This window comes from Sorex fumeus, unplaced genomic scaffold (genome assembly GCF_029834395.1).
Source record: "Sorex fumeus unplaced genomic scaffold, SorFum_2.1 ptg000127l, whole genome shotgun sequence".
Taxonomy (NCBI): domain Eukaryota; kingdom Metazoa; phylum Chordata; class Mammalia; order Eulipotyphla; family Soricidae; genus Sorex; species Sorex fumeus.
Window position 1 is genome coordinate 742,135 of NW_026606184.1, and position 19,311 is coordinate 761,445.

The following is a 19,311-nucleotide window of genomic DNA, read 5'->3' on the forward strand; positions in this document are numbered from 1 at the left end:
ACACACTGTATACTCACACCCCCTTCGGTGTCCACCTTCCACGCACACACTCAGACTCATTCCCGTGTCCACACTCCGTCGCCCACGCGTCGTGTCCGCCCTAACACCCACTCCCGTGTCCAAAGCCCCTGTCCCCTCCGCACTCCCGTGACCCGTGACCCCTCTTGCAGGTCTCCTGGACACGGGCTGCGTCCCCCCCGGCAGCCGCGTGGCTGCAGGTCACCATGGAGCCGAGTGACCTCCGCCAGCGGCTGGAACGGGCCGGGCAGGCGCACGTCCTGCAGTTCTGGGACGAGCTGACGCCGGGGCAGCGGGAGGAGCTGCGGACCGAGCTGCAGGCCCTGGACCTGGACGAGCTCGGCGGCTTCTTCCGCAAGGCCATGGCCGGCTTTCAGCAGTCTTGCGGCCAGGAGAAGGTAGACACGCGGATGGAGCCGGTGCCCCGCGAGGTACTGGGCAGCGCCACCAGGGACCAGGACCAGCTGCAGGCCTGGGAGGATGAAGGTACGGCTGTGTCCACTCCCGGGCCGGCCCTCGCTGGCTCTACTGGCCTTCACTGGCTCTCACTGACCCCCACTAGCCCTCACTGGCCCTCACTGGCCTTCAGTGGCCCTCACTGGCCTTCAGTGGCCCTCACTGGCTCTCACTGGCCCTCACTAGTGTCCACTGGCTCTCTTTGGCCCTCCTGGTGCTCCCGCTCGGGCACTTCCTGGGTGCCTTCCTCCCCTCCCCCGCCCTGGCCTGCAGCCCCACAGGAAGACGGTCTAGTGGCCACTGCTTCTGGCACTGCCCCTTAGTCGGGGCAGGAGAGGCCCAGGGTGCTCCATCCTCACGGTCAGCGTCTGCTCGATCCTCTGGAGGGAGATGCCCCTGCCCAGCCCGGCTCTCTTCCCCTGCCCGGCCTCCCTCCCTGCGCTGCTGGGCTCATGCCGGCCAGAGGCGTGTCCGGGATCCCGGCCGTGGGCCAGCCTGTACCTCTGTCCACGCCCTGTGCCCAGGGCGCCCAGCTGGAGGCCTGTGCCTTAGAGACCGAGGGTCCCAGCCCCTCCAGCTTTCTTTGGGGGTTTCTTCGTTTTTCTTTCTGGTTTTGGGCCCCCTCTGGCGCTGCTCAGGGCTGACTCCTGGCTCTGTGCTCGGGGCTGACTCCCGGCTCTGTGCTCGGGGCAGACTCCCGGCTCTGTGTTCAGCCATCACTCCTGGCGGGCTCGGGGGACACTCTCGGGTGCCGGGGCTGGAACCCCGGGCCGGCCGTGTGCAAGGCCAGTGCCCTGCCCACCGGGACTGTCTCTCCAGCCCCCACCTCACTCTCCCTCCCTCGCGGCCGCGCCCATCCCCCGCCGCTGCGTGCAGACGGGGGTCCGGGCGTGTGACCCCGCGTCTCTCTCTCAGGGCTCCTGCAGATCGCGCAGAGCAGAGTGGCCGCTCTCCTCCTCGCGGGCGGGCAGGGCACGCGGCTCGGCGTGGTGTACCCCAAGGGCATGTACGACGTGGGCCTGCTGTCCCGGAAGAGCCTCTTCCAGATCCAGGCCGAGCGCATCCTGAGGCTGCAGCAGCTGGCGGAACAGCGCCATGGCAGCCCGTGCACCATCCCCTGGTGAGTCCTCCCCGGGGAGTCCTCCCCTAGCGAATTCTCCCCAGTGAGTCCTCCCCGAGGGAGTCCTCCCCTGGAGAGTTCTCCCCTAGTGAGTCCTCCCCTAGTGAGTCCTCCCCCCTGGAGAGTCGTCCCCTAGGGAGTCGTCCCCTGGAGAGTTCTCCCCTAGTGAGTCCTCCCCTAGTGAGTCCTCCCCTAGTGAGTCCTCCCCTGGAGAGTTCTCCCCTAGTGAGTCCTCCCCTAGTGAGCCCTCCCCTAGTGAGTCCTCCCCCCTGGAGAGTTCTCCCCTAGTGAGTCCTCCCCTAGTGAGTCCTCCCCTGCGGAGCCCTTCCCTGAAGAGTCCTCCCCCAGTGAGTCCTCCCCAATGAATTCTCCACAGTGAGTCCTCCCCTATTGGGTCCTTCCCTAGTGAGTTCTCCTTTGGCGACTCCTCCCCGGGGAGTCCTCCCCTAGTGAATTCTCCCCAGTGAGTCCTCCCTTAGTGAGCCCTCCCCTGGGGAGTTCTCCCCTAGTGAACCCTCCCCTGTGGAGTCCTTCCCTGAAGAGTCCTCCCCTAGTGAGTCCTCCCCAATGAATTCTCCCTAGTGAGTCCTCCTTTGGCAGGTCCTCCCCGGGGAGTCCTCCCCTAGTGAATTCTCCCCGGTGAGCCCTCCCTTAGAGAGTCCTTCCAAGTGAGCCCTTCCCTGCAGAGTCCTCCCCTAGTGAGTCCTCCCCTGGGGAGTTCGCCCCTTGTGTGTCCTCCCCTAGTGAGTCCTCCCTTGGGGAGTCCTCCCCTGGTGGGTCCTTCCCTAGTGAGTTCTCCTTTGGCGAGTCCTCCCCGGGGAGTCCTCCCCTACAGAGTTCTCCCCTGGGGAGTCCTCCCCTTGTGTGTCCTCCCCTAGTGAGTCCTCCCCTGGGGAGTTCTCCCCTAGTGAGTCCTCCCCTAGTGAGTCCTCTCCTAGTGAGCCTTCCCCTGCATGGTCCTCCCCCAGTGAGTCCTCCCCTGCGCAGTCCTGTCCGGGCAGAGCCCTTCCTGACCCCTCTGGCCGCCGACGCTGGCGCGGGTGCCCCTGGGGTTGCTCCCCTGGGACGCAGGTTTCGCTGAGCAGCTGTTATCCGACGTGGGCGTGTGGGACCGCTGGCGTCCCCCGCTCGAGTGGCCACGGCCGCCGAGACTGTCCCCGTGTCCCCGGCTCCAAGGGGGCCGAACCCCACCAAGGGGGGTCTCTGGGGCCTCTCCGGGAGCCGGTGGGCTTGGTCTGGACCCAGCGGGCACTCTATCTGGGACCTGTGTCCTCCGCCCGGGGGGCCGTCCAGGGATCCGTGTCCATCCCCCGCCCCCCTGCTGGCCTCTGGAAGCTTCTCTGGCTGTCCCGCACCCGCTGGGAGGCAGAGCCGGGACCCAGCGCTGGCCCTTCCCCCTGGCCCCCTGGAGTGGGCGGGGTCCCCGCGGGCTCAGCTCAGGGTCTGTCGTGCAGGTACGTCATGACCAGCGGCCGGACGGTGGAGGACACGCGGGCCTTCTTCGGCAAGCATCGGTTCTTCGGGCTGCGGGCCGAGGACGTGGTGTTCTTCCAGCAGGGCATGCTGCCCGCGCTGACCTTCGACGGGAAGGTCATCCTGGAGGACAAGGGCCGACTGGCCATGGCTCCGGGTGCGTGGCCGGGGGTGGGCCGGGGCCTCCCAGCCGGGCGCTGGGTCTTGCTTTGGCCGCCGCGGTCTCCTGCGCGGCCCGGGGCGGGCTTTGTGGCATCAGCGTGCCGGTCATCCCCCACCCAGACCCCCAGAGCGCCCACTGACCCCCACCCGCCTCAGGCTCCCCCCGAAGCCGCCCCCAGTGCGGTCAGCTCCGGGCAATGGGCCCTTTCTCAGAAGCAGCCGCACGTCTTGGCTTTCTTCTTTTCATTTGCTTGTCTGGGGGCCACACCCAGCAGTGCCCGGGGGTCACTCCCGGCCCTGCGCTCAGGGCTCACTCCTGGCGGGGCTCAGGGGCCAGTATGGGGTCCAGGTCGGCCGTGTGCCAGGCAGGCGCCCTCCCTGCTGTCCCTGCTCTGGCCCCTTTAGTCTCGTTCTGTGGGGTAGATGTTCAGACGTTGCTTCTAGTTTTTGGTTTTTGTTTTTGGCTTTTTTGGTCACACCTGGCGATGCTCAGGGGTTCCTCCTGGCTCTGCACTCAGAAATTACCCCTGGCGGTGCTCAGGGGACCACCTGGGATGCCGGGAATCGAACCCGGGTCGGCCAGGTGCAAGGCCAACGCCCTGCCCGCTGTGCTGGGGCTCCGCCCCCTCCGCGGTGATTTTCCCCGTTAGACTCTAAGAGAGTGGGTGTATTTTATTGTGCTTTTACACGCACTGGCAGTGCCCAGGGCTCACTCCTGGCCTTGCCTCCAGGCTGGGGTCGTCCTCGGAGTCGGGCAGTGGCCACTGAGCTCTGCTGACCGCACAAACGCTAGCCACCCACTCGGTGTCACAGCTCCCGCGCAGAGACAGACTCGCCCGGGGTGGGGGGTGGTCCTGGCCAGTGTGGAACAGCCCCCCGCTCTCTTCCAGACGGGAACGGCGGCCTGTACCGGGCGCTGGCCGCGCACGGCATCGTGGAGGACATGGGGCGCAGGGGCATCTCGGCCGTCCACGTGTACTGCGTGGACAACATCCTGGTGAAGGTGGCCGACCCCCGCTTCATCGGCTTCTGCATGCAGAAAGGGGCCGACTGCGGCGCCAAGGTACCCCCCGCCGCCCACAGGCCGGGTCTCTGCCCCGTCCCCCGCCTCCGGCCGACGCCTCCTCTGCCCGCCCCCCCAGGTGGTGGAGAAGACGAACCCCACCGAGCCGGTGGGCGTGGTGTGCCGCGTGGACGGCGTCTACCAGGTGGTGGAGTACAGTGAGATCTCCCTGGCCACGGCCCAGCGGCGCAGCCCCGACGGGCGGCTGCTCTTCAGCGCCGGCAACATCGCCAACCACTTCTTCTCCCTGCCCTTCCTCAGGGACGTGGTCAGGTGGGGCCCGCCCGCCTCGCCCCTTCCCCGCCAGCCCCCGCGCCCACGGCGTCCACCGCGTGTGCACACACACCTGCACGCGCACACATGAACACACACCTGCACGCGCACACACGTGCACAGACCTGCACACGCACACACCTGTACACACACCCGCACACACACCTGCTCACGCGTGCACACATGCACACACCCGCACCCACATACACACCTCCACACGCACACACCTGTACACACACCCGCACACACACCTGCTCGCGCGTGCACACGTGCACACATGCCTGCACACACACACACCTGCACACGCACACACCTATACACACACCTGCACACACACCTGCTCACACGTGCACACATGCACACACCCGCACCCACATACACACCTCCACACGCACACACCTGTACACACACCCGCACACACACCTGCACATGCACACACAGGTACACTCATGAACACATACCCGTGAGCACACACACCTGCACAAACGCACACACGTACACACACACCTGCACACGCACACACCTATACACACACCCGCACACACACACCTGTACACACACACAGGTACACTCATGAACACATACCTGTGAGCACATACACCTGCACACATGCACACACGTACACACATACACATGCACACACCTATACACACACCTGCACACACACCTGCTCACACGTGCACACATGCCTGCACACGCACACACATGTACACTCATAAACACATACCCGTGAGCACACACACCTGCACACACGCACACACGTACACACACCTGCACACCTGCACACACGTACACACACCTGCACACACGTACACACCTATACACACACCTGCACACACACCTGCTCACACATGCACACATGCACACACCTTCATGCACACACCTGCACATGCACACACATGTACACTCATGAACACATACCTATGCACACGCACACCTGCACACAATCGCACCTGCACACACACACACCTGCACACACCTGCAGATACCCGCATACACCAATGCACACATCTACACACACATGCACACACCTACACACGCACACCCCTGCATGTGCATCCTCCCCCATATCACTCCTGTGTGCACTCACATACCGACACATATCTGTATATGCACACACACCTGCACACATGCTCACCCACCTACACACGCACACACACCTATGCACGCAGAGTTGCACATGCACACGCGCTTGTGAACACATCTGCACACACACACGCGTGCACCTGTGTCCTCCCTCCACACCCCCGCACCTGTCGTTCCTCCTCGTGCATGTCTCACTCCTCCCCTCTGCACCCTCGGCCGAGCTGGGGGTGAGGCACAGGCGAGAACCTTCTATGGAAGATGCAGGGGACAGAGGCGTGATGGTGGGAAGGAGTGAGTGTGTGTGTGTGTGTGTGTGAGCTATACAGCCTGGTGTGTGTGAATGTGCGTACGTGTGTGTGACTGAGTGTATGTGCGTGCGTGCAGGTGTGAGTGTGACTGTGAGTATATAAGTGAGTGTGTGAAAGTGTCGGTGTGTATGTGAGTGTGTGTGTATGAGTGTATATGTATGTGTGTGGGGCTCAGTGTTAGTACGAGTGTGTGTCTGTGTGAATCTATGTGTCACTGAGTACATGAGTGTGAGTGTGTGTGTCTGAGCATATGAGTGTGAGTCTGAGTACATGAGTGTAAGTGTGTGTGTGTGTGTGTGTGGCCTAAGGGTGACGTTTCTGGAGAGTTCCACGCCCTGATCCGTGGCCGTGGCCAGGCCCTGCGGCTGGCCCGCCCGCGCCCACGCGTCACCCTGTGTGTCCTTCTGGGCAGCGTGTTCGAGCCCCGGCTGCGGCACCACGTGGCCCAGAAGAAGATCCCGTTCGTGGACGCCCGGGGGCGGCTGGTCCAGCCCGACAAGCCCAACGGGATCAAGATGGAGAAGTTCGTCTTCGACATCTTCCAGTTTGCCAAGTACGGGGACTTGGGGGGTCCCAGATCGGGGGTGGGGGTCTGGGCTCTCGGGGGTGCCCCCCTGCCCGCGGGGATCGGACGCTCTGGGGTTCACGTGGCCGGGATGAGCCGGTGCAGACCCCGCCGCCCTCCCGAGCTCTCCCGAGTCCCTCCCAGCAGTGCTCGGGGGTTGCTCTGGGCTCAGTGCTCCGGGGACGCCGGGGGGCTGGAACCAGGGACGCCCGTTCCCCACCTCCCCGCGTGTGTGGGGCTTCTGCAGGGAGAGTCAACCAAGGCGGCTCGGGGTTGGGGGGCAGCTCCTCCCTGCTGACCCCGGGGAGGGGTGCCGCTGACCGCCCCGTCCGCCTGTCCGTCCGCTCCGGCCGCAGGAACTTCGTGGTGTTTGAGGTGCTGCGGGAGGATGAGTTCTCGCCGCTCAAGAACGCCGACAGCCAGGACGGCAAGGACAACCCCACGACGGCCCGGCGCGCCCTCCTGTCCCTGCACCACCGCTGGGTGCTCAACGCCGGCGGCCACTTCATCGACGAGAACGGCTCGCGGCTGCCCGCCATCCCCCGGTGGGTCCCCGCGTCCCCCCGCGCCGGGCGGGAGCGGGAGGCCGGCTGGAAGCAGGCCCGCCCCGCGGGGTCCCCCTGCCCCGGCCCGGTCCCCCCCCCAGTAACACGTCTTCCTCCCGCACAGCCGTGCCCACCCCGGGAAGCCAGAGGCCAGGCCGGCCGGCGTCCACCACAAGTAAATGCCCGCGGCCTCCCGCTCGCCCCCGCTGGCTGGCTCGGTGGCGGGTCCCCCCTAACACTAACCGGGGCTGCATGCTGCAGGCGGGGCATGAGCTGAGGGCGGCGGCGGCCACGGGGGAGCGGGCCGGGGGCGCGGGCCGGGGTCGCACACGCGTGACCGAGCCGGAGGGGGCGGGCTCTGCCCCGCCGCCCGCTGGGGTCGTGGCTCGCTTCGGTCAGTGTCCGGAGGAGGAGACGGACTCGGAGCAGGGGTGGGGCCCCCACGTAAGCCTGGTCTCTCGGAGCCCAGGGGCCCGGGAGGACCTCGGCTCTGTGGCCCTCCAGGAGGGGCGCGGTTGGGCAGTGGCCCGCAGGGTCCGGCGCTAGGTGGGGGACACCCGGGAGCCACTCTGGAAGTCACCGGAGGTCACCGTAGTGCCTCAAGCTGGGGTCTCCCATCCTCCTCCCCGCCCAGCCCACCCCCGTCTGTGGGGGTCGCTGCCAGGGGCTCCGCCCAGCCCAGCCCCCGTGGCCCGTCGCCCCCCGAATCTGCCAGTGCCCGGCCCGGCCCCTGTTTCTTCTTTCATCTGGTGCAGCTCTGCGGCACTGCCCAGCTGGGGTTGCAGGGGTGGGGTGGGGCGGGGTAGTGCTACCTCCGGGTGCCGGAGTGAGTGCGGTGACCTGAGCTCTTCTGCAAACGCAGCGAGGGCGGGTCTCGGGGGAGAAGTGGGGTTTGGGGGGTCCTGAGTGCAGCGAGTGGGGTCTGCGTGCCCCTGACTCGTGCACCCGCCCACACCCTCCCCTGCACCGTGGACAGCCTGGAAGGCCTTTTCGGCCGCAGGAGACGTGACGGGGGGGTCAGAGCCTGGCCACAGCTGCAGCTGCGCCCACGAGGGCCACACGGGGCTGTTTGGCCCGCCCGCCGGGCCTGCGACCCCTCAGAGGGAAGGAGCCGGGGGCCCAGCTCAGTGTCCCCCCCCCCCCACACACACACTGGTTCTCACGCTCTTCCTTCTCTTCCGCAGCCTCAAGGACGCGGGTGACGCCCCCATCCTGTGCGAGGTGTCGCCCCTGGTCTCCTACGCCGGGGAGGTGAGTGTCAGAGCAGGACCCCGGGGGGCGGAGGGGATGGGACCCCTGGGGAATGCTGGGGTGACACCCGGATCGGCCCCCCCACGAGTCGGGGTGTGACCGGGGACCCTTGAGGTGCTGGGGGGATGGGGGGGCCAGGGTTGGAGCTGGGCCCCTGGAGCTGTTTCGGGACTGGGGGGCGCCTGGCCAGGCCAGGACCCCCGTGCTCAGCCGTGACCGAGTCCCCGTGTCCTCCCCAGGGCCTGGAAGGTCACGTGGCCGGCCGGGAGTTCCACGCCCCGCTAGTCATCGACGAGAACGGGGTCCACGAGCTGGTGAGGAACGGCCTCTGAGGGCCACCGAGGCCACGGGAGAGTCCGGCCAGCTGCGGGCGGTGGCCGTGCCGGGCATCCCAGCTCCCTGGACACCCCCGAACCCACCCCCCCGCTGCGTGGCCCCCACAGTCCCACCACTGGGCTGCACGGAGCCACGCCGACCCCTGGAACGTCTTATTTATATTGTTTGACTGTAGCGTCTGTCCTCAGGCCGGGGCGCTCCCGGCTGACCCTTTGCTGGCCTCCGGCTGGCCCCCGACTGGCCATCCCTGCCCACACGCTGCTGGCCCACGGGGCGGGGACGCATGTCGAAGGCCTCTGCGGTACTCAGAGTCAGATTTATTTTATCAACATGAGCCTTTTTTTTAAGAAAACACTTGGTCCGTCAAATAAAGTCTGGTTCTTGTGTCCCAACGGCCTCAAACCCCCCCCCCACAGAGGTGTCTGCGGGGGCTCGGGGGGCGTCCAGCAGGGCCAGGCCAGGCCAGTGCTGCCCCAGGAGGGTCCCGAGGGGCCGGGCGCAGCATGGGAGGGACAGCCGGGTCATTCCTGTTTGTCTTTTGCTTTTTGGGTCATACCCAAGCGATGCTCAGGGGTTCCTCCTGGCTCTGCACTCAGGAATCACTCCTGGCGGTGCTCAGGGGACCCTGTGGGATGCTGGGAATCGAACCCGGGTCGGCCGCGTGCAAGGCCAACGCCCTCCCCGCTGTGCTCTCTCCGTCCCTGACCCCAGTTTCTGAAAGCGTCCACCCGTGTGCCAGGGGTGGAATGGGCAGGGCCAGGGTGATGCCAACCAAGGGTCCCCCGGGGCGGGGAAGGGAGGGCGGGCCGACCAGGGAGTCACCGGGACCCCCAGAGACCCGAGGGTGGGTGTCAGTGCCCAGTTGCAGGGAACCGACCCACTCACGGAGGCTTTTCCCCCACCTGGGAGCCCTTCCCGGCCGAGCCCCAGACTGCCTGGGGGGCATCCGACCAGAGCCCCCTCCCCCCTCATCTGTGCCTCGTTTTCACCCTCGCCAGCCTCGTTTGGGGGGCAGAGACCCTCAGCGCTTTGGGGGAGACAGACGTAGCTCTCCTGCCAAAGTCAGCATAGCCTGGGGGCCCCAAGGGTCCGGCTTTGGGGGGGGCCCAGACCCCAGCTGAGGTTTCCGGCAGGAAGGCCCTGCCCGCCCCCACCCAGACCCCGGCCTCTGCCCCTGCACAAAGCCCATCAGGCCCCTCCTCCCCATCGTCTCTCTCTTCTGGAACGTTCTCTTGGGGGAAAGAACTGTTTATTTAAGCCAGCAGGGCGAAGCCCTCCCTGGTACTTACAGACTTAGCCCTGGACCGAAACGTAATGAAAATGTCATTTCTCAGCGGTCAGGCCAGATCAGAGTCCTGTGTTCGACTTTTGTTATACCCCCGCAATGGTGATGGTGGGCGTTTGCGCTTCTAGAACCTTCTAGGTTGCCTCTGAACTTTCTCCCCACCGGGCCTGGGGGGTCCCCGAGCCCAGCGCCCTCATTTTCATTGTTTTTTTTGTGTGTGAGTGTGTGTGTGTGTGTGTGTCATGCTGAGAACCACCAATTAAGTCTCTCTATATTATTGCACAAATTTCCTTTCTTCATCCCTGTCCTGGCTTCCCCGGGGATGGTTCCTGGGGGAAGACCCCAGCAGACCTGGGGTCACTTGCCGTCTGTGTCTGTCTCCGCCGTGTGACGCTCCCCAGACGTCTCTCGTTTGCGGACACCTGAGGGGCGGGAATTAGACTTGGAGACAATAGTTTATTTTTTTATTTTTATTTTTATTTTGTTTGCACTTTGGGTCACACCCAGCATTGCTCACGGGTTATTCCTGGCTCTGCACTCAGGAATTACTCCTGGCGGTGCTCGGAGGACCCTATGGGATGCCGGGGATCGAACCCAGGTCGGCTGCGTGCAAGGCAAACGCCCTACCTGCTGTGCTATCGCTCCGGCCCCCAGACAATAGTTCATTTTCAGGCCCCACAGAAGGGTTCCCGCCTTCTGCGGTTCCCCAGGGTGCCATCCCCGAGTACGCTTTGGAGTGGAATCAGGACGGGTGGCGGGATATTGTGTGTCCTGCTCAGAGACGCGGGGTCTGTGCCTGGGTTCCCCAATCTTTGCACTCTTGTTCTGGTTTGGGTCATATCCGGCGATACTCAGGGATGACTCCTGGCTCTGCACTCAGGGATCACTCCTGGCGGTGCTCGGGGGACCCTGTGGGATGCCGGGGATCGAACCCGGGTCGGCCACGTACAAGGCAAACGCCCTCCCTGCTGTGCTATCGCTCCAGCCCCTCTTTTTGGCATAGCAAATAAAAAGGCAGGGGCCTTGCACGCGGCCGACCCGGGTTCGATCCCCGGCATCCCATAGGGTCCCCCGAGCACCGCCAGGAGTGATCCCTGAGTGCAGAGCCAGGAGTCAGCCCTGAGCATCGCCGGGTGTGACCCAAAAAGCAAAAACTTAAAGAAAATCCAAAGGCAGAATTGACAGAGGCGGGAAGACCCTTCGGTGACTTGACCCCTTTGTCCATAGCGACCCTGAACTCCAGTGGGTCTCCCCCTTGTTTGGGGGGTGACAGTGAGCCCCTCCGGGATTTTATCAGCAACCTGGGTCCCCTTCATAGCGTTTCCTACAAGCTGGTGGTGGATCCAGGCCCCTCATTCCTTCGCACTCTGAACTGCAGTGACCCAGGGCCCTGGGACTCATTCTATGGGAACCCCAGGATTTCTCCCGTGCAGTGGGGTGTCTGCAGGGCACCGGGAAGCCTGAGTCCAGGAGCTCAGACTGTGACTCGGAACCGAGTCTCACGTGCTCATGTGGGGGCCGAACTGAGCTCAAAACTCAGGCAGGCAGGGGGCTGGAGCGATAGCACAGCAGATAGGGCGTTTGCCTTGCACGCGGCCGACCCGGGTTCGATTCCCAGCATCCCATAGGGTCCCCCGAGCACCGCCAGGAGTAATTCCTGAGAGTAGAACCAGGAGTTAGCCCTGAGCATCACTGGGTGGGACCCAAAAAGCCAAAAAAATAAAAATAAAAAAGAATTGTGGATTGATAGCACAGCAGGAAGGGCATTGGCCTTGCACACGGCCGACCCGGGTTCGATTCCCAGCATCCCCTAGGGTCCCCTGAGCACCGCCAGGAGTAATTCCTGAGTGCAAAGCCAGGAGTCAACCCTGAGCATCGCAGAGTGTGACCCAAAAACCAAAAAAAAAAAAAAACCAAGAAAACTTAGGCAGCCAGAAATTCATGGAGCGGCACCCCTCCACCCCAGTACCATGGGGGCCCACCCCTACCTCCCGCCCTCCCAAAGGCATTGGGCCTTTCACAGTTAATTCAGCGCTGGAGCAACAGCTCAGCAGGGAGGGGGTTGGCCTTGCACTCAGACTGACCTGGGTTCGATTCCCAGCATCCCATAGGGTCCCCTGAGAATTGCCAGGAGTGATTTTTTTTTCTTTTTGGGTCACACCCGGCGATGCACAGGGATTACTCCTGGCTCTGCACTTAAGAATTACTCCTGGCGGTGCTCTGAGGGGACCCTATGGGATGCTGGGAATCGAACCCGGGTCGGCCGCGTGCAAGGCAAACGCCCTACCCGCTGTGCTATGGCTCCAGCCCCAGGAGTGATTCTTGAGTACAGAGCCAGAAGTCAGCCTTGAGCATCGCCGGGTGTGACCCAAAAAGAAAACACACAAACACACACACACACACACACACAAAGATATTTACACGGAAAACTTTGACCTGCAAAAGGGTGAATTTGATTTGCACGGAGGTCAATTTGATGTGCCCACGAGTGGAAATTCTCCTCGCATTTGCTTCCCTGGAGTCTGAGTAACGGGGGTGGGGGGCAGGTTATACCTGGCAGCACCTCTGGGACCTGGGTCATGTGCAGCCTCCTGGCCCCGTGTCCCTCTGTCCTGCAGCATGTCGGGCTGCGCTCCCAGTGACGAGGTAGGTGATAGCACACAGGCCGGGCGTCACCGGCACAGACAGGGTGTCCTAACACCACCTGCACCCACGCCCGCCCAGACCCACAGTCTCCTGTGCCCACACCCAGCTGTCTACACCCGCTTGCACCAACCCTTCCCCTCTTCACGGACACGGTTCTGGACCATCCCCGTGAGTCCTGCTGCCCCATCCAGGGCCAGTGCTCAGGTCCATCAGCTCTGATGACCTGGTGCCCTGCGTGCAGGTGGGGCCCTCCGTGTGGTTCCTCGCGGGCCCCCGTGGTTGCGTGGCCCTCTCTCCACGATGGCCACCAGTGCCACCAGAATGGCCACCAGCGTGGCCCCCTCTCCACGATGGCCACCAGCGTTGGCTCCCGGCCTGGCCCTGCCCCCCCCGCCTCTCAGCCTCCCACCCACCCCTGAGAGGGTCTCCGGCTCCCGTCTCATCGCCCGCCCGCTCCACATGGGGGCTGCTGACGCCCGGCTCGAGGCGAGGCCTTCACGAGCAGGTGGGCCAGGCCCACTGGCCGCCTGGACTTCATCCAGCAGCCTCCGCTGGCCTGCGTCCCCCTCACTCCCCCTGGCCGGCCCCAGGCTGTGCGGGGATGGGCTGGGCCCTGGAGGAAGCCGGACTCGGAGGGGTTAAGAGCGGGCGGCCGAGACGGACGGGGCTGGGGTTTCGTTATCACAGACGGAGGCCAGCGTCCCGCACCCCGTGATCTGGCCCAGGCCGCCCAGACCTGGGGGTGGGGTGGGGGGGAGGGATGGGGGTTTCCAAACGATGTAGCAAGTTCTTGTAAACACGCGTGTTCTGGGTCAGATGCCCCAGCAGCTCGACCCTCACAGGCAGAGCGCGGGAGCTGGTGAGTGGGGGCCCCACACGGGTGTGTGTGTGTGTGTGTGTGTGTGTCTGCATGCACACGTGTGTGTGTGTGTGCGCGTGCGTGTGTGTATGTGTGTGTGTCTGCGTGTGTGTGTCTGCATGCACGTGTGTGTGTGCGCGTGCATGCATGTGTGTATGTGTGCGCGCGCGCGTGTGTATGTGCGTGTATGTGTGTGTGCGCGCGCGTGTGTATGTGTGTGTGTGTGTGTGTGTTTCGGTGGCCCACACGGGTTCGGTTTTCGGGGCGGCCGATCCCCAGCTCTGGGCTTTCGTGGGCGAGAAGCGACTCATCCTCAACTCGGCCCGAGTTGGGTCGGCCCGTTTCTGGAAGCTTCCGTGGAGGGGTCCCAGCCTGCGGCCCGGGCGGGGCTGCGGGCGCTGTGTCTTTAAGCCTCTCCCCTGGTTATCCGAATTTTTTCCCCCTTCTATGAATGGGTCTCGCTGTAAATTATAGCCTTGCCCGTGGTCCCGCGGGCCGGGAAGCGGCGCCCGGGCTGGCGTTGCCGTGATTGGCGCCTCGCGGCCTCCCTCCAGCCCCCTTCTTAATTGAAACCAAATGTGCAAGACGTTGGATTCTGGGCCCCTGGCGCGGCCCCAGGAATCCGCAGAATGTGAGGCTGCTCCGAGGAGTCTTGCATCAGCCCTGGGTGGATGCCGACGGCCCCGGCACCCACCGAGCACCGGGCGCTCCCCGGAGGAGCCACCCAGCCCCGCGGCCGCCCCGGAGCCGGGCGCCCCCAGGACGAATGTAAGTGGCCTGGGGTCCCCCGCCCGCCCACCCGCCTCCCTCGTCCTCTTCATCCTAATTTGTCCTTCCTTTCCCGAAAACGAAAGTCCGGAGTGGCCTTCTCCTGCCGTCCCGGGGGGGTTTTACAGAGGATGCCAGAGGGGGCTCCAGTCCGGCCGGGAGGGGACAGGAAATGTGTTGGGGGGGGGCCAGGTCCCAGAGCGACCCCCGAGAGCACACGTAGCCCGGATCCGGGCGTGTGTGTGTTGGTGTTGGCCCGAGCCGGGAGGGGCCCCTGCGGTGGCGGGCAGTGGACAGCGGGCACAGGCCGGGCTGGAGACGTGGGCCCGGCGGGGTCCCGACGTTTGCAGGCGAGGGGTGAGTCAGGGAGAGCAGGACTGTGGCATCCTCGTGCTGGGGGACCGTGTCCCCTGTAGTGGGGACCGCGGGCCCAGAGCTGCGGGCAGGGGCGACTGAACCCCAACCCTGGCCTCCTCCTCCTCCTCGTCGCCCCCCAGGCTGCCTCCCCCCTTGGTAGGGAAGAACTGGGGGTGTTTGCCGTGGAGACCAGACTCCTCGCGGGGTTCAGGAGCCCCCAGGGAGGCGGGCGGGGGAGGCCCGGGAAGGGGGGGCGGGCGGAGGATTTTTCCGACGACTCCAGGCAGCCATTTGGAGTGGGATTTCTCCTTCCAGATCCTTCCCCCCCAAGGGATCCTTCCGGAACCCGCCGACCCGGATTTCCCAGACAAGGGGGCCTGGGATCGGGGTGGGGGATGTGGGATTCTCTTTTTTAGGGTGCATCTCGGCATGTCCGTGGCGGGGGTGCCGATGACGCATTTTCGGCAGCCCCTCGAACGCCGGGCACGTTGTCAGCAGCGGGAGGGAGGGCGAGGGGACAGCCGCCAACCGGTGGCCGCGGCCGCGTGGGGGAGGCCGGGGGAGCCGGGGGGTCTCAGGCGGGTAGAGGGGCCAGGGGCGAGCCCACACGTGTCCACGTGAGCCCCGGCGAGGCGACCCACCCCATCCCTCACCTACCCACCAGGGGCCACGTTCTGGGGTCCCGGGCAGAGAGGGCAGCGTGAGCGTCCGTGGCCTTTGGCCCGGGTGCGAGCAGATGCCCACGGGATGGAGACGAGTCGGTTCCTGTGCTGCCATGTGGCTCCGTGCGGGGTGCAGGCACGCATGCCCCGCTTGTCCTTCCCGGAAGCGGGACAGCGGGTCGGGATGTGGGTGGCCCACGGGGGGCTGCCCCGTCTCAGACCCAGCCCCGGGGTTCCCAGGCCACCCGGTCCCGGTTTCCCTCTGCTGATGCGTCCGAGCGCTGGACACCAAAGGACCCGGGGCCTGAGCGTCTGACCCCCTCAGACTCTTCCCTGGGGTCTCCGGGGCCGGGTGGGGTCTCAGCGCTGCTCACTCTGTCCAAAATCCTTCCCCCCAAGGGATCCTCCATGTTTCCAGATGTTTCCAGAACCTTCCCGTGGGATCCTCCAGTTATAGGGCCGACGGCATCACCCACAGAGCACTGGGCCGTGGGCTCCTGCTGACCCCTCTGTGCCCAGTTCCTTGCTGGGCCTGGCTCAGCGCCCACATGTGATCTCCAGTCTCTCTGATGCCGGGGGCCCGGCTGCCTGGGCACTGGGCACCCAGGGGCCACGCGGGGCAGGAGGGGCCCGGACCCCATGTCCAGTGCAAAAGTTCCAGACTCCTGTCTCTGCCCCCCGAGGGCCTCTGGCCCCTGTTAGAACAGTGGACACCCCCCCCCCCCAGGAAGCCTCAGGCTTGAGATCTCCTTTATAGAACTGTGTGTGTGTCTGTGTGTGTGTCTGTGTGTGTGCATGTGCATGTATGTGTGTCTGTCTATGGCTCTGTATCTGTGCCTGTCTGTGTAGGTCTATGTGTATGTCTCTGTGTGTCTGTGTGTGCGCCTGTGTGTCTGTGTGTCTCTGTGTGTCTGTATCTGTGTGTCTGTGTGTGTCTGTGTCTGTGTGTGTCTCTGTGTGTACCTGTGTGTGTCTGTGTGTGTCTGTGTTTGTGTGTCTGTGTGTCTGTGTGTCTGTGTGTGTCCATGTCTGTGTGTCTGTGTCTGTGTGTCTATGTGTGTCTCTGTGTGTGTCTCTGTGTATCTCTGTGTGTATCTGTGTCTGTGTGTATCTGTGTGTGTGTCTGTGTGTCTCTGTGTGTGTGTCTGTGTGTTGTGTCTGTGTGTGTCTGTGTGTATCTTTGTGTGCGTCTGTGTGTGTCTGTGTGTGTCTCAGTGTATGTGTGTGTCTGTGTCTGTGTGTCTGTGTGTATCTTTGTGTGCGTCTGTGTGTGTCTGTGTGTGTGTCTGTGTCTGTGTGTCTGTGTGTGTCTATGTGTGTCTCTGTGTCTGTGTGTGGTGTGTGTCTGTGTGTATCTTTGTGTGTGTCTGTGTACGTCTGTGTGTGTCTGTGTCTGTGTGTGTCTGTGTCTGTGTGTGTGTGTCTGTGTCTGTGTGTGTGTCTGTGTATGTCTGTGTCTGTACGTGTCTGTGTGTGTCTGTGTCTGTGTGTCTGTGTGTGTCTATGTGTGTCTCTGTGTCTGTACGTGTCTGTGTGTCTGTGTGTGTCTGTGTCTGTCTGTGTCTGTGTGTGTGTCTGTGTACGTGTTTGTGTGTGTGTGTGTGTGTGTGAATACTTCCTGGGTGGAAAGGGGTCACGGCTGGGAGAGGCGTCGGAAGCCTTGTCCCCGGGGCTGTCCATGCCAGAGAGCCCCCAAACAGCAAATGTGTCATTTCTCCCGTGGCAGCAGGGCCAGGCCTGTTCCCCTTGTGTGGGCACACGCGTGTGCAACTTACCACGCCAGCACACGGTCTTGGGTGACTCCTGGCACACGATGGGGTGGGGGGGACACAAGGCAGTGGGGGAGGACAGGGTGGGGCCACGGGAAGCTCAGCTCCTCTCTCGATGGCTCCCCCCAACTCCCAGAAGCCTCAGCCCCGGACCATGAGGGACAGTGAGCGTCTCTTCCAGAAGGTTCTTAAATGCTGCCTCGGGGGACTGGTAGGGAGCCATAGCACAGCGGGGAGGGCGTTGGCCTTGCACGAGGCTGACCCGGGTTCGATCCCCGGCATCCCATAGGGTCCCCTGAGCACCACCAGGTGTGATCTCAGAGCACAGAGCCAGGAGTCAGCCCTGAGCATCGCTGGGTGGGACCCAAAACCTCCCCCCACCAAAAAAAATTTTTAAAAAGGGAAAACATCTGGTTGAGGCTCAGCTGGGCCCGTGGGTTTGGGGCTGATTTGGGGAGACTGACTTGGGGGGACTGACCCTCGCCCTTGTCCACCCGTCTGAGCCCCCCACCCCCCAATTCCCCTCTTTGTACCCCCCGCAAGACGCCAGGAAGGGGCCTCATGGCCCCAGAAATAAAGGCCAGGGGAGGGGCCGCTGGGAAAGCTGAGCTTTCGAACTCCCCAAAGTGGGGGGCAGGTGGCGGATCGCGGGGTCTGGCCACCTGGGCGAGGGACCCTCAGACTCTGCCTGGGCCCTGGGCCGCGTTCCTGCGCGCGCTGGCCCCACTGGGCTTCTGTAGAACGTGCCGGGCCTGGGCCGTTGCAAGGGACAGGATTCTCCCTCCCTGTGCATCCTTGTTCTGGGACTCACAGGGCCCGTGGGGACCCTGGAAGCCTCTGACCTGAGCCTTGTCCCCAGTGCGGCTCCATGCGTGCAGTGGAAGGTTCTGGAAGCAAATGAACCGTTCTGTTTTGTGCCAGCCTGAAGCAGCACCCCCAGACTGAGTGACCCTCCAGACCCGCGTGCGGTGCAGCCAGGTTCCTGCACCCCATTCCCGGGCCACCTCCTTGGGTTACTGTGGAGGACCCGGGGGTGAGTCCCGCGTTGGACACGGGGGTGTAGGGGTGCATTTTGGCTGCGTCCCTGCAGCTGCTCGGCTGAGGGTCCAAGGAAAGGGTCAGGCCACAGCACAGCAGGGAGGGCCCTTGCCTGGGACACGGTGACCCAGGTTCCGTCCCCACTCATCATAGGGTCCCCCGAGCACCGCCAGGAGTGATCCCTGAGTGCAGAGCCAGGAGTCAGCCCTGATCATCGCTGGGCATGGTGAAACCAAACCAAATCAAACCAAACCAAACCAAACCAAAACAAAACAAAAAAAAAACCCGGGGCTGGAGCAATAGCACAGCGGAGAGGGCGTTTGCCTTACACGTGGCCAACCCGGGTTCGATTTCCAGCCTCCCATAGGGTCCCCTGAGCACCGCCAGGGGTGATTCCTGAGTGCATGAGCCAGGAGGAACCCCTGTGCATCGCTGGGTGTGACCCAAAAAGCACCGTAGCACCGTCTCGAGTGGGCCCAGTAACGTCTCCATTGTGAGAGACTTGTTGTTACTGGGTTTGGCATATCGAATACGTCACGGCTTTGCCATGCGGGCAAGATACTCTCGGTAGCTTGCCAGGCTCTCCGAGAGGGGCAGAGGAATCGAACCCGGATCGGCCGGGTTGGCCGCGTGCAAGGCAAACGCCCTACCCGCTGTGCTAAAATAAATAAATAAAAAAAATAAAATAAAATAAAAACAAAAAAACTGGTTGAGGCCAGAGTAGTTAGTACAAGGGAGGGCACCCGCCTTGCACACGTCCCCAGCATCTCCTAGAGTCCCATGAGCCCCGCCAAGAATGATTCTTGTGTGCAGAGCCAGGAGTTACCCCTGAGCATCGCTGGGTGTGGTCCCAAAACCAAACAAAAGGAAAAAAAAATTAAAAAAAGCAGCTGGGCTGTGGTAGAAGCAGAGATTTAAGGAGGAATTCTTCTCCCCCAGCTCATGAGACAGGATTCCAACTATGGGGGAGAAGGCGGCTGGGATGGAGAAGGGGTCACTGAGTCAGTGAGGGATGGAGGGGTCGCTCGGGATGGGAGGTGTGTGCTGAAAGTGGATAAAGGACCAAACCGGATGTCCTCTCAGTATCTGTATTGCAAACTATGATGCCCCAAAGTAGAGAGAGAGTCTGGGGGAGATTGTCTGCCAGGGAGGCAGGGGGAGGGTTGGAAAGGGGGGGTATACTGGGGACATTAGTGGTGGAGAATGTGCACTGATGGACGGTTAGATGTTCGACCATTGTATGATTGAATCTCAAACATGAAAGTTTTGTA

The 19,311-nt window shown here is 63.4% G+C and overlaps 2 protein-coding genes across 3 annotated transcripts in view; both read left to right on the forward strand.

Annotated features, from left to right (window-relative positions):
* Nucleotides 1–19,311, forward strand: part of UHMK1 (U2AF homology motif kinase 1) — a 48,286-nt gene that overhangs the window by 26,517 nt on the left and 2,458 nt on the right. The window lies entirely within an intron of this gene.
* On the forward strand, nt 171–8,695 carry UAP1 (UDP-N-acetylglucosamine pyrophosphorylase 1). 2 transcript variants are annotated; one of them, XM_056137770.1, is made up of 10 exons: nt 171–504; nt 1,390–1,594; nt 3,049–3,224; nt 4,120–4,292; nt 4,372–4,565; nt 6,372–6,512; nt 6,881–7,069; nt 7,194–7,244; nt 8,254–8,320; nt 8,560–8,695. In XM_056137770.1, exons 1-10 carry the CDS (start codon nt 225–227, stop codon nt 8,650–8,652), a joined length of 1,569 nt encoding a protein of 522 aa, XP_055993745.1. In that variant the 5' UTR covers nt 171–224; the 3' UTR covers nt 8,653–8,695. The 2 variants fall into 2 exon arrangements, with proteins under 2 accessions (XP_055993745.1, XP_055993744.1); XM_056137769.1 differs by lacking the exon at nt 7,194–7,244 and having other exon boundaries at nt 8,560–8,692.

Excerpts from the sequence above, each read along its gene's own strand:
- UAP1 (XM_056137770.1), top strand. The coding sequence starts at position 225 with ATGGAGCCGAGTGACCTCCGCCAGCGGCTGGAACGGGCCGGGCAGGCG. Across the intron at positions 505-1,389 it reads GCAGGCCTGGGAGGATGAAG|GGCTCCTGCAGATCGCGCAG; the intron begins GTACGGCTGTGT and ends TCTCTCTCTCAG. Across the intron at positions 8,321-8,559 it reads TGGTCTCCTACGCCGGGGAG|GGCCTGGAAGGTCACGTGGC; the intron begins GTGAGTGTCAGA and ends TGTCCTCCCCAG.